General features: G+C 44.4%; 1 protein-coding gene across 1 annotated transcript in view; it reads left to right on the top strand.

The window, feature by feature from the left end:
• STK4 (serine/threonine kinase 4) overlaps positions 1 to 9,461 on the top strand; it is a 46,860-nt gene extending 37,399 nt beyond the window's left edge. Inside the window, exon 11 of the mRNA XM_054391795.1 lies at positions 9,245 to 9,461. Coding sequence (XP_054247770.1) covers positions 9,245 to 9,403 — 159 coding nt within the window. The 3' untranslated portion in view covers positions 9,404 to 9,461. The remainder of the gene's footprint in view (positions 1 to 9,244) is intronic.
• The last annotated feature ends 4,081 nt before the right edge of the window (positions 9,462 to 13,542 follow it).

The following is a 13,542-nucleotide window of genomic DNA, read 5'->3' as shown; positions in this document are numbered from 1 at the left end:
ACTTAAAGAAGGGGAAAAAAAAAAGCCCCTCTGCTGTGTTTTCCCTTAATCAAGTCTCTGGCAAGCAAGTGTTTTCTGTAACTAAGTGATGCTTCTTTTTTGCTTTTTTTTCTTCTTTTTAAATTTCCCTTGTCCAGATGGACTGTCCTTTTAGCTTGGTTTCTAATTTTGTTGCTGAAGAAAAGCAGCAAGGTAACTTGTCTTTGTGGTTGCTGGACTGGTCAGCTGCTTTCCAAGTCCCAAAAGCATTTTCAAGTTTGGACTTCCTGAAGTTGAGTGCTGCAGAGTGACACAGACACAATTGTCACTTTCTTTGTTTAGGTTAAGTGTTTATGGTACTGAGGATGATTTTGGTAGTGAATAAGGTTATTCATACTTAAAATTGATACTGGGGCTAAACCAGGAAATGTAATCATGGAGCTCAGAAGATTAACATGCATTGCTCTGTTTAAAACCCCTTTTAATGACCACTTATAACAAAGAGCACAGCTTTGCATGGATTTTTTTTCCTTGGTATGACTTCCCTACAGAGCTGAGGGCAATGACAGCATGCAGAGGTTATATGGTTGTGCTGGCTGTAACACCAAGGTTTTCTTGAGCCTTTTAAGGATTACAGTAAGGATTGATAAAGTGCAGTTCTTGGTTAAGAGCAGACCAGGGATGCCAATGTTATTGATGTTCCTGCAGCTGTAAAATCTTTGCTCTGTTGGTAGCAGCTCTGCACAATTGCTGTGTGGTTATGTCTGGGAAGCCAGAGTAGCCAGGGAGATCTGGATGTTTGCTTTAATTCTTCGAAATTGGTTTCTGTTTGGGGGATTTTTGTCATGTTGGCAACAGCAAAGCTTCCCCCTGAGTCTTACAGGCTCTTGAGAAGTGGAGAAGGGGAGGAATTTCTGAACTGTGGGGAGAGTGAGAAACCAAAGCAAAGATGCCTCTTAGCTGCTGAAGGAGCAGTTGTGTGTCTGAAGCTGTGGGTATGTCTTTTCCATAGTGGTCACAGGAATTAGCTGCTGGAAGTGCTAATGCTTGAGGATGGTCCTTGCTGAAGCAGCAGGATCCAACACTGCATGTGTAACCACAGCCTGACAGAAGAGGTAGTTGAGTAATAAAACTGTGGCAGTTCTTGCTAGAGATGAGCAGCAACCTCAGCAGCCACTGGGGGGTGAAACTCCCATCAGTCAGTGCTACAGGTGGAGGAGCAGCTTCCCAAGAAGCCCATCAAACTGTGATCCTGTGGCAGCTTGATAAAAGCCTTGCTAAGCTGGGAGGAGAAGTCTTGGCAGTTGTCCTTTCTGCAGATGCAGGACAGAGGGAAATTTCCAGGTCAGACATGGCCTTCCTGGTGTGTCTGACAGGGAGCAGGGCAGGAAGGAGACTGGCACACATTGCCTGCCAGTAGTCCTGCAGGCATAGGACGGATGCACTGCTCTGGTGTCATGACCTTTATTTTAAACAAACAAGCAGAGCTCCCTAGAAAAATAACTCAGATCCTCACAGGCATTGTAGCAGGAAGATGTTTCACTTTCAGTAGCCATAAAACTCCACATTTGTGAAAGTAAGGTCAAGCCTTGCCCAACATGTCATCTGAGGAGGCCTGGGTCTTCTCTGAGAGAATTTTATGGCAATACTTCTTTCCAGTTCCCGTCACAAAAGGTGATGATGTGATTGTACTCATTTAACCTTTTTAACTGCTTGGCTTGCACTGTGCCTTAAGTTGATTTGGCCTCTGAAGCATTTGATGATCTAGTGAAAGTTGAGTGTTAATTCTTTGTGGGAAATAATCGACTGTCCAAATGAGGTGGCCTGAAACAGATGTCTCCAGATGTGCCCTGATCATGGATCCTCTACACTTGGCTTTGGGAGGTTCTAGCTGCTGTGCTGTTTTGACATGTGCTGGAAGCTGCAGCCCATGATGTGTTTTGCTAGCACATTGCCTAAATAATTAAGATGCATTAAAAGCAGAGGCTTGTGCAGCTGAGACTTATTCTTCAAATCCTTTGAAAGATTAATATCTGTGTCTTTAATCTTGCATGAAATCCCACAGTCAGTGAATTTCATCCATTGCTTTCGCAGCAGTGAAGAACTTTCTTGACATACTCATGTTAAAAGGAGGGAGGGGAAATCAAGACAGTTGATGCTTGTGTAGGCACTGAGGTTGTTCTGATTTACTGTAGCCCCTCTGTAGCATGCCTTCTTGACAGACTTGTGAAGTTGTAGGGACCTGCCAGTTGCGTTGAACAGTAGGTGGTAACTGCCTGTAGATTCTTGGATTTTTGTGTCCCTTGTGCCAGACAGCTTACAGTGAGCAAATAGTTAATGCCTGCTCATACATTACAGTGAGGCCTCCTTCTGCTGGAAAGATAAATGAGAACAAGGCACTTAATTTTTAGATCAGTGATTGAAAGTCTGCCAAATGGTATGGAGCCAGCATTTCAGGAAAAATGCTAAGGAGAAGAAGTGGCACACTGTTCCAGCACCAATTTGTGTCACCGTTTTCAGGACCTGAAGTCTGGAGCGCTGCTTAGCATGAGAAATCACCCTCTGCATTTAATTTTGGCCAGAGAAGTGGAATGCTTTTTTTGCTGGTATAAAAAAAAAAGTGTATAGTACTATTCAGTAATCTGTTCCCTCAGAGTATATTTGATACGAGCAAATTAATTGATGGCCTGTTTAATCAGTGCTTGAAGTTACCGAAGGCTAATTCCAGAATGATCCCAGTTGGTAACTCATCAGAGCTCACATTTGTAAACCAGTGAGATCTGACACCTCTCCCTAGCTTGTGCTCTTCTCTAGCACCCATGCACTCTCGCCTGCTGCAGGCTGAATTACACTCCAAGGTGGTTGCCTCAAATAGTTGCAGCAAGTGGTATCCAATGGATGATTGCCTCCCAAAAATAAATCCCTGCTTGAGGAGATGACAGAAGAGAAGTTCAGGAGTTGAGGTGGGTGCATGTTGAACTGGTCTGCAGGATCCTGGAAAGGAAATATGAGTGTGCCCTTGGGTTTATCAGAAGGGAAGCATCTTGATAGCATTGCTGACAGCTAAAGTCAAGTGAAGCAAGACTTTAATTAGTCACTTCCATGAAGAGCTCCCTTCCCAAAGAACATCTGAACACTTAATAGTTTAAATGCAGGAATTCTTTTCTGGTATATAGCCTCTTCTGATGTTGAGTGTGACCATCAATAGCCTGCTGTGAAGGACTCTGACATGCTTCCATGTAATTGTAGTCCCAGTTGGACATTTTGGTTTTGGTTTGTTTGTTTCACAGTAGCCTGTTGCTACTGTATTATAGTGGTAATATTTTTTCATTACCTCCAACAGCAAATTCCTACTTGTCATTTAATGTTTAGCGTAGCTTGGATAAAGTGGTTTGGATAAAACCCTTCTTGAGCCATGTTGAGATTTTGCCTGTCCAGATACTCACAAGTGAAGACTCCTGCTCCCTACTGATGTGATTCAAGCTGTCTTGAGGTGTCTCTAGGGGGCTTTCATAACTGGGCATGAAGTCAAGAACTGTTAGATTGCAGCATAAAACTAGGCAGAAAGGGAAGATGTAACAATAAAAGCTATGCTAAATAGACAATTAATTTGTGTTTTCTTTAGTTCCCATCTACCTCGTATCTTTTCCACTAAGAATTTATTTTCCTGTGTAGCGTGGGAAGCTGCAATTTTATTACTTCTGTATTTTAGTCTTCAAACTCCCACTGCCCCTTATGAAGTGCTAATTGCTGAAGCCAAGTTTTTCTAAGGCTATTTAAAACTTAAAAGTTTGACATTAGGTTGTGTTGAGCAGTAAATGCCACCTGGAATATTTGGGTGAAAGGCAGCTGAGTGTTTCCTTTTAAACAAGCTCCAGGCTGTTGGTGGTAAAGTTGGGAGGATGTTTAGAGGATACTCTGAGTGTGTGGAAGTGTTCAGACTCACAGAAATGGTGGCAGAAGGGTATGCCTGGGGGCTAAGGAAGGGAGAACAATGCCCTGATTTATTTGTAGACTTTGCTCTAGCTTCAAGACTTGAAAATCTTCTCCTTCTGCAAACTGTTCAAATACTTAGACTGTGAGGAAAAAAGCTCCATCTTACCAAAGTCATTTGTCTTCCTCTCTTGTTTGAGAAGACAGGGTACTTCTGAGCATGATGGTAGAACAACTGCATCCTCCCTGGAGATGGAGGGTTCGTGTTTGACACAAACTTCAAGACTTCGAAGGCAGCATTTACAAGCAAAGCCCAGCTAGCTTGAAGTGTTGCAAAGAAAAGGCTTTGTGCAAAATCTGGGGATCAAATTCAGTGTCAGCAACTACAAAGCAAGTTTCAAGTGGAACATGTTTTTCACTTGTCCCAAGATAATGTTTTTTGATTCCTGTGCAGCCAGTGAGTTAGTGCTCTGTGGAAAGTTTGTGTTGGAGGAGAAACGTGTGAAAGCTGCTGGAGAAACAGCTCATTTCTGTTTGATGCTCATAATTCATGCAGCAAGGAGATTTTGCTGGTAGTGGTTTTGGCAGAGGAGCAAATAAGAATGATAGTGGAAGTGACTCAGGGATTATTGGACATTGTATTCATGTCAGTAGTGCAGACTGGTCTGAGTCAGTGGTGACCTTGTGCTGCTGAAGGGCCGTTGAGGGACCAGAAGAGCCTGCTGGGTCCCAAACTGATCAAGGCACAGACCCTGCTGTAGGGAAGCCAGACATGGGTGTTCTTCAGTGTCAGGACTATGGGTACCAAGGGAAATGTGATAAGTCATTTGCTTCAGCTTCTAATTCAGGAAGTTTTCACTGTCTGGATTTTTTATTCTTTTTTTCTTGGGAAAGGGAAGGGGCTGAGCTAATTCTGTGGGCTTTTTGTTTTACAGTATATCTTGTGTGAAATATAAATGTGGCTTGATCTGCTTAAAAATACTATGGCAGGGTTTTACACTGCCTCTTGCTCAGGACAGAACTGAGGAGGTACAGATTTCAGACCATGGTGCCCTTGAATATTCAGCTTGTGGCAATGTCTAGCATGACTGCAGAGGGCCTTTTTTTCCCTTTTGCTGCTCAGATTCATTTGCATTCAGTAGAATATCATCTTGCAGTGACACCTCACCTTTCTGTAACAGATGCAAGAGGTATTTTTTCCCCCTATTTAAAATAAGCTGATCTGAAAGGACAGCAACTCAGAAGCAGTTTGAGGTGAACATTATTCAGCAGAGCAGTTATAGATTCACAAGCTGCATCGGGTTGGAAGGGACCCTCAAAGATCATCTTGTTCAACCCCTGCAGTCAGCAGGGACACCTCCAACTAGATCAAGCTGCCCAGGGCCACATCGAGTCTGACTTTGAATGTCTTCAGGGACAGGGCCTCAACCACATCTCTGGGAAACCTGTTCCAGTCTTTCACCGCCCTCATTGTTCAGAATTTCCTCCTGATGTCCAACCTAAATCTCCCCTGCTCCAGTTTCAAACCATTGTCCTCATCCTATCACTACAAGCCTTTCTAAACAGTCCCTCCCCAGCCTTCCTGTAGGTCCCCTTCAGATACTGAAATGCTGCTCTAAAGTCTCTCCAGAGCCTTCTCCTCTCCAGGTTGAACAGCCCCAACGACCTGCAAATCTCTGTGAAGTGCTGGCAAAAGGGATGCCGTGAACTGTTTACAAATCTTCTCAGGGAAGGACTTGTCTGCCAGATGATCTGTTCCTGATTTACCCATTGTAGCTGTGTGTGCATGGAAAGGCTGTAGGTTATGTCCTTCTGAGGGGTGCAATTATCTATGTCCTTCTCAACTGTATAGTAGAAATCATGAGCACATTAAATGAGATGTTGCTGTCAGCGGTGTCTGCAGCCTGAAGAGCAGCAATTGGGTGCATGGCCATGGGTAGGAGGCTTTCAGGTGAACACTCCTCACCTGTCTTCAGCTGGACATTTTCACAGAGTTAAGATAATTTCTCAAAACCTTGACTAAAAATACAGCTGTGAATCAAATGGTTAAAAATCAGCTTTCTGCACATAGAACCTTGCTTGAAGAGTTTCACTGCACAGCCACCTCTCACTGTTGATAGGTGTGTTTGACCAACCTTAAAACAAGTATTTTACATCAGCCTTTACATCTGAAATGAGATTCTTTCCTTCAAATGTTTGTCTTGGCTATTTGACCGCTGGGGACAAAAATAGATGGCTTTTACAAAGACATTCAGACTCCAAACAACAGAGGGATTGCTGAGGAGAAGTGAGAAGAGCAATGGGACTGAGCCCGTGGCTAAAACCAGCTCTAATTGCAGCTCTTCAGTGCTGAGACTTTACCCTGAGTAACAGTCTGTCATGAGATGCTCTGTCCTTGTCCTTTTCTTATTTTGCTTCTGGCATTTCTCTAAGAGAGTCATGTCAGAATCCCAGGAGTCTGCCACTGCAGAGACAGATACAGTGGAGTTTAAAAACTTCATTTCTGGGAGCAGGTCTGTCTGTGGCTTTGGCTTACAGTGAAATTCCACACAGCAAAGTGAAATGGAGGCCACCATATTCTAAGTTCTTTTTGTTCCTTTTCGAAGATGCGTGTGCAAGGGGAAGGACAAGCTGGGTGACAGCTCAACCCAGGTCACAGGGCTCATGCTGTTAGTGGGAGCAGAGGGCTGGGCGCGGGCACTTGGCTCTCATTAGCAATTGGGAGCTGTCAGCCTTGCTTTGGCTCATCTGGGGTGAGCAGTCACATTCTAGACCTTTTACTAGCATTGCTGTTTGACTTTTCTGCCTCTTTTAGGAGTGTGGTGGCATTCACAGCCATGCTGCTGCTGTTCCAGGTGAAGACTCTGTAATTAGTTCATCCTCATCAACACACAGCATTGTGCACAGGATGCATTTCTGTGCTCTCAGCCTTTTGCACTGCTTCAGCATGCCTTGCTTCCTTCTGCCACCAGCCCTTTCCCATCTAATCTGTAAGCAGGCTCCTTCAGTATCTGCTTTGTTCCACACCACACATCTGTGCAGGTAGCCCACTTCCCAATTAGCTCATGTTAATATGGATCTATGGGCTTTTGCCCACTCTAGGTATAGCTGCACTGTGTCTTCCATCCTGTTAGCCATCTGTCATGGCAGACACACAGTCCCTGCAGTTGTCAGAGCCACTGCATCCCTTGCTTACTGTTAGCAGAAAGACTTTGTATGTTGGTATCCACAGAGGGTGTCCCATGATGCTAGATCACGTTCAAGGACATTAATAGGGCAATTTTTTCTTCTTTCTACCACATTCTTGGGGTCTGGAGAGACCATCGCTGTAAATCTGCTCTGCCTCCAGGTCCACCAACGCTGGCACTTTGTGTCTGGCTGTAAGCAGCTCCCAGCACTTTGGGAGGATGGTGAAGAAGGCTGCAAGGACATCCATTGAGGGTTTCAGCCCTGGGGCCATTTCTGGCATCCAATAGTTGGCTTAAGCCATGAGCAAAGTGTTCTAGATTTGTTCCTAAACTCTCTTTGAACAGTCTGGCATTGGTCACCCTGGGAGAGCTGACAGGCATTTGCTCTGATGTAACTGCTTAATCTTTGTGCTCAGTACTTGAATTAATATTTCCTTCCCTTTTTTTTTTTTCCTATTTTTTTCTTTGCATTTTTATTTGACTGTTCAATTCCCTGGACTGTGAGGAAGGGGAATGTTAAATGATTACCTAATCCATAATAAATTAGTGTGAAAAGGCAACTGGTGCCATGCATCAAGTTAAACTGCTGTCTGGTGCAGTTGCATTAATGCATATAAATAATGTATATCTCTGTGCAGGAAGTGCTTTGTCTTGCTAATGAACAGTTGCCTGATTGGAGAGGCCGAAAGCCTGTGTACCCTTGCAAGAAAGGTTTTGTTTCATGTGTGCCTGGATTATTAAAGTGGATTCATCATCCTGTAGCTGCAACTAGGAAACATCTTATGTAGCTGAATGTGCTAAAAGATTTTAAAAGAGCATGTGAGGAATCAGCTAGCAGATGACAATGTGATTTGGGGACTGGTGTCTCTTCCAGCTCAGGAGGAAGGATCAGGATTTCCCTGCTTTAGCATTTACGTATGTTTTAAGGACTGATGCAAGCAGGTAATGATTCTATTGTTGATAATAGGCAGCAAGTGTCTCACTCTGTGTTTTGGTTCATAAATGGCTTGAAGAGCAACCACAGTAGCTGGCTGATGAGCAGCTAAATCAGGACAGCAGCATCACTTTCAGTGTTTCAGTGATGTGAAGCTAAGTCGCTCAGTTACGACATTTGCTGAGTGTCTGAAAACTGATGCTTCACTGTTCACAAATGTTCACAAAAGCCCAAATTATTTTGCATGTTCTTAGCATCCACAGCAGTTGGTCACTGAAAACAGCTGCTGCAAATAGTCATCCCCATTCTGCTTGCTGTCTTGCTGGCAGTATCTTGGTCTTGGTTGGGAAAAGGACTGGTATTTAAGTGAAGATTTGAAGTTCTTTCAGTGTCCATATTTTTTAATGCTATCCTAAAATCTTGTCTGTTCCACAGGTTATGATTGTAGAATATTACACAAAGCTATGTCCATATAGCTATGGACAGACTAGACCGTCCCAGGCCACACTTGGCATCTCTAACCATGGAATGAAACTTTTCTGTGCCCGTTCTCAACAAGCTGGCACACCCAAGAGAACCAGTTAAACAAAGGGCAGGCAGAGAGGGACTTCAGGGAAGGAGAGCTTGTCCTGACTCACCTGACATCCTCACGTGTACACTGAGATACAAATTGTACTTGCAAATGATAGCAGCACGAGGCTGAGCCAAAGTGACCTGAGGTGTGTGTTCTGGGGTCTCTGGCTCAGCAGAGTCTGAATTCCTCACCATGATTCAAGTGCAACCTGATTGTACCTCAATACTCACTTTTCAAATGCTGCTATTAGCAATGATTTTTTTTCCTCTCTGTTCTGTCTCCTTTTGTCACTTAAGAAGTTGCAAGCAAAGGGAAGGGAGAGAGAACTTTGCTTCTGTTCCATCTCAGTGCAGGATTTCTGCTCTAAGCCTGCAAAACGAAGCATTAGAAAGTCAACAGGAGAAACATTTCACTGGTTGTTTTGTGTGTTCATGCTGCCACTAAACAGCACTCAAGTAACTGTAAAACCAGCAAAGCAGCCCTGTGCCTTCAGGCTGGTGCCAGTCTCCTTGACAGCAGCAGTCTGGAGCAGAACTCTTCTACCTTCTCCTAGTCGAAGACTGAAGGGCAGCAAAGTTCCTGTAGATGGTAGCTGTACTGATGCCAATGCCTGTTCTTCTTTTGTCACCCTGATAGCTAAAGACTTGGAGTGTCGAGGAGCTTCAGAGGAGGCTTTCAGCCCTGGACCCCATGATGGAGCAGGAGATTGAAGAGATCCGCCAGAAGTACCAGTCAAAGCGGCAGCCGATCCTCGATGCCATTGAGGCCAAGAAGCGGCGGCAGCAGAACTTCTGAGCCATGGGTAGAACCTTCTTCCATCCTCAAACGATCAGCTCCTGGCTTCTATGACTACTATAAACAGATTGATTTCTATTGAAATACGCTAGCAAAATAGAGGGCAATACTTCTGCTCATTTATTTTTCCATAGCACCTTTGTGAACTCAGGAATGCCAGCAAGTGGAAAGTCCTGATGGTATCTTCTAAGGCTAGAGGTGTATTTAAAGGAGTTTTGTTACTGGGTTTAAGGGAATTGTTTTTCAATCAAAGGAACAGGCAGGAGTAGGGTAATGAAACCTGGCTTGCTCTCTTTTCAGCTGCACTTGCAGCAGTCCATTTTGGGTGGAGTCCATACGCAGAGTGGTATTTAACATCTGCATCTCCTGTGGGATTTGCTTTTGGCTTTTTTTGGTGAATGCACAGACTTAGTTTCAAGCTGTTAACTGTTAAGGTACTGCTAAGAGAGCAGGTGAAAACGTGTACAAACTGTTCCAGCCTTTCAAAAGAAACTTAAATCTCATTTTTCACAAAGCCTGTAATAAGCCCCATGCCTTACACTGTGTGCTTTAAGCAAGTGTGGTTTCTCGAAGACCTCAGTTTTGTCCCCTTTCTGCATACTTTCTGAATCACTATGAGTAGATAAAACATGTTGTGCCTCCATCAGAAATTACATTCTGTAATTTAAAATCCACGCTGACTTAAAACCTAAATCCAGTTGGTGATCTGTTGGAAGTGATCTGTTGGTTGTCTGTTTGGAAATGTCCTTCAGGGAGACCCTGTTGACAGTGGAGTGCTGGGAAAAGGAAACAGTATTCGAATGGATGGAACATGTGTGAACCTCTCTCAGGAATTAGGTACTTCTACTGTGTCTGAGAGGTCTTAATCTCCACATTTTGTGAAATGTTTTGTAGGTTTCATTTCAGTTTTAGGTCTGTAGATGCTTGAATGAGGACTTAATTTCACAATCCTTCAGAGTGCCGCAAGGTTTAAGCACGTCTGAAAAGTTGGACTGAAAGTAAAGACTTGGATGAATTAACAAAGACATGCATTTATGGCAGGGGGGGTGGCAAAGGCAGAGCTGATTTGGTTGAGAAGACAATTGCTGATGTCTGGAGAGATTCAGTCTCCTCAATTCCAGTTCCTCTGGATCCTCTTGTGTTCTTCCTTTACATTTCCTGTCCACGACAGCTCAATCAGCGGAAAAGCCCCAGCGTGTACAATCGCCGTAAGGATGGTGCAATTCACTCACACCTGTAGAGTGGAGGATAAAACAGAAGCAGCAGAGAGCCTAGTGCAGGGCAGAGAGCGATGCCTCTGCCCACTGGGCTGTAACAGCAGAGGTGTGTAGTCTGGGAGTATCTGGCACATGATGAAGGGTTTGGATACAGCAAGTATTTCTACCAATTTATTTCTGCTTCGCTCTGGTGGAGGGACCAGTTTCATCTCATTCTTCTGAAACAGGCCTTGGTACACCACCCGGATAATTAAACTAAATAGCAGTGTCTCCTGAATCCAGTGCTGCTAGAGAGGTGTTCATTTCACGCCTCCATAGGCTTTCATTTCTCCTTGGAGCAGGCTCTTGGCTGCTGCTAGCAGATGTGCTCCATTGCTGTGAAAGGAACCAAGCCATTTTTACCCCTCGGCAGATCTGGTTGCGTCACTTCATCTCAGTTTGATGCACAATGTGAGTACCACTGTTGGGAGATCGAACACACCAGCTGTCCCTAGGGAAAGGGAGATGGTGAGCACTGTCCCTGGGGTGCTGAAGTAAGAGTTTGACCTGAGATAAGCAGCTGTTAAGGTAGTCTCAAGTATTGGGAAAGTTTTAAATTGGGAAAACTGAGTAATTAAAGGCTTTACCACTGTCCTTGAATTAAAATCCCTTAGTTTGGACTCTCTAATGAGGTCTAGTGAAGTGCTGAGTGAACACCAGGGTTCATGCAGTGCCCATCTGCAATCTGTGCAATACGTTTTGCACTAAATGTGTTTATTATGAGCAATATTCACGAGCATCCTTTGCATCAAAGAAACTCCCCCTACTTAGGAATGAGTTCTCCGGTCAAATGTTGGATCTGGGATGGATCTGGCCTAGCTCCTCTGGTGTGACAGAGATGTGGATATGTGCCATGGTAAATCGTGCACTGCTTGTGTGTGGTGTGGACTGAGCAAATTTCGCCTCTGCACTGTGTAGTTAATTTTCTAGTGATTGGAGGGCATTAGAAACCCAAGTTTTAGGTGAAACACCACAGAGTGGTGTCTATTACAGAATATGCAACCTGTGACTGCTGTAACTGAATGTAAGCACTCTTGAAATCCTCTTCTTTGCTAATCTGATTGTCTTAAAGTACAGCAAATGAACCAAAAGGTAAAACTGGTCCAATGGCTTAGCTGTCTTTGAACCTTTCTTAAATGCTTGCAGTGGCAGAGACTTGAGGATGTTTCTCACACTTGGAGCTCTAATGCAGAGGAATTATTTTCTCCTTCACTGAGTTTTTCAATCTATTAGAGAAAATAATTCCCTTTTTGGTCCCTTTGTAGAATGTCTGGGAGCACAATAACCTCCTCACTTCTGGGAGTCCCTCCAGAGTGAAACCAAGGCTAAAACCATAAGGGAAAGCTGTTCTGACACAGTTTTAAGGGAAAAGTTTGTTTAATTGTGAAGCTGCATTTGTGGGCTCCTTGGGTCTATCTGCATTGCTGAAGGTGTTCTGGACAAACCATCATCTTTGCTTCTAAAACCCAGACATACTGATGTTATGTCAGTCACGTGTGACTTAAAAATGTGAAGTTTGTAGCTTTAACTTTTTTTGGTAACAAAGAAATTAGCAACACTGGCATAAAGTGCTGACTTGAAATGCTATTTTGTAAGATCTGGCTGTTTGTATATAATAGTGTTGGGTCCTTAGTTTGTATATGTATGAAATAGTAACTTGTATTGCGTTCCTCTGAGTTTGATACAGGAGATTTTGGTTGATCTTTCTCAAATACCTTGCCTTATTCGTTCAAAGGGACAAATAAACTGTCCTTCCCTGAAAGTGTCAGTGTTGTGACTCATATTTCTGCATTAGAACACCCTGGTGTGTGTTAGTGCTTATCAGGACAAGTTGTAACCTGACCTGCCTCCAGCCAGCCGATGTTGTGCAGGATTTTGCGCCGCACACAAGCTTGAGTAAACACCAGCAGTAGAGGTGGCAGAGGCATGTTTGTAAACAGGCAGTTCTTTAGCCTTCAAACACAGCTTGTTCTGCACATCAAGGAGCAAGGTCTGTGTGCTGCTAGCTCCGTGCAGCTCAGAAGGATGCATGGAAGATGCTCTGGTGTTTCCTCACAGCAGGAGCATGGACAGCCTGGAGCTGCGGTGCAGAGGAGGTTCCTTCGCCCCAAGGGGTGCTGTGGCAGACGGGAAGGGCGAGCTCTGCTGTAGGTACTTGCTGCCTCTGCTCTTCACACTGCAGCCACGTTTGGGCCTGGGTAGCCATCAATGTATTCACCTCCCTGCACTCCAGGTGAGGCTGGAGGCTGGCTGGCCCCGTTCTGGCTGGCTTGCTGCACTTTCAGCTTTCTAGCTCTGAAAAAGATGAGGCTGACAGTGAGTGGGTGCTGCCTTCCATGGTGAACTGTTGGCTTCTCTGTGGGTTCCCTGAGCAGTTACTAAATCTGTCCTGAAGGGATGACTAACTGGAGCAGAGACAGAATTCATTCAGCAGTCAGCTTTGGTTAGCAGTCCCGGAAGAAACAAAATAGATCTGAGCTTTTAAATGTTAGGAAGGAGCGTGAGAATCAAAGGGAGACAGACTGCAGGCATTTCTAGTAATGGGGGAAGCCTGGAGCTCTTGCCTGTTCTCAGAGACAATACGAGGATCTTGTGGAGCCCCAGCATGAGGGCAGGGCTGCACCCCCAGTGCAGCACTCCCAGTTCAGCTGAGCTGTACTGTTCACATGCAGTGCCTGCATGCTGGGGGCATGGCATACCAGTATTCAGCATCAAATCATAGAATCATTAAGGTTGGAAAAGCCTTCTAAGATTGTCAAGTCCAACTGTCAACCTAACACCACCATGGCCACTAAACCCATATCCCAAAGTGCTATTTCCACACATTTTTTAAACACCTGCAGGGATGGTGACTCTACCACCTCCCTGGGCAGCCTGTTCGTC

This window comes from Indicator indicator, chromosome 24 (assembly GCF_027791375.1).
Source record: "Indicator indicator isolate 239-I01 chromosome 24, UM_Iind_1.1, whole genome shotgun sequence".
NCBI classification, from domain to species: Eukaryota; Metazoa; Chordata; class Aves; order Piciformes; family Indicatoridae; genus Indicator; species Indicator indicator.
This window is presented reverse-complemented; position numbering and strand designations above follow the sequence as displayed.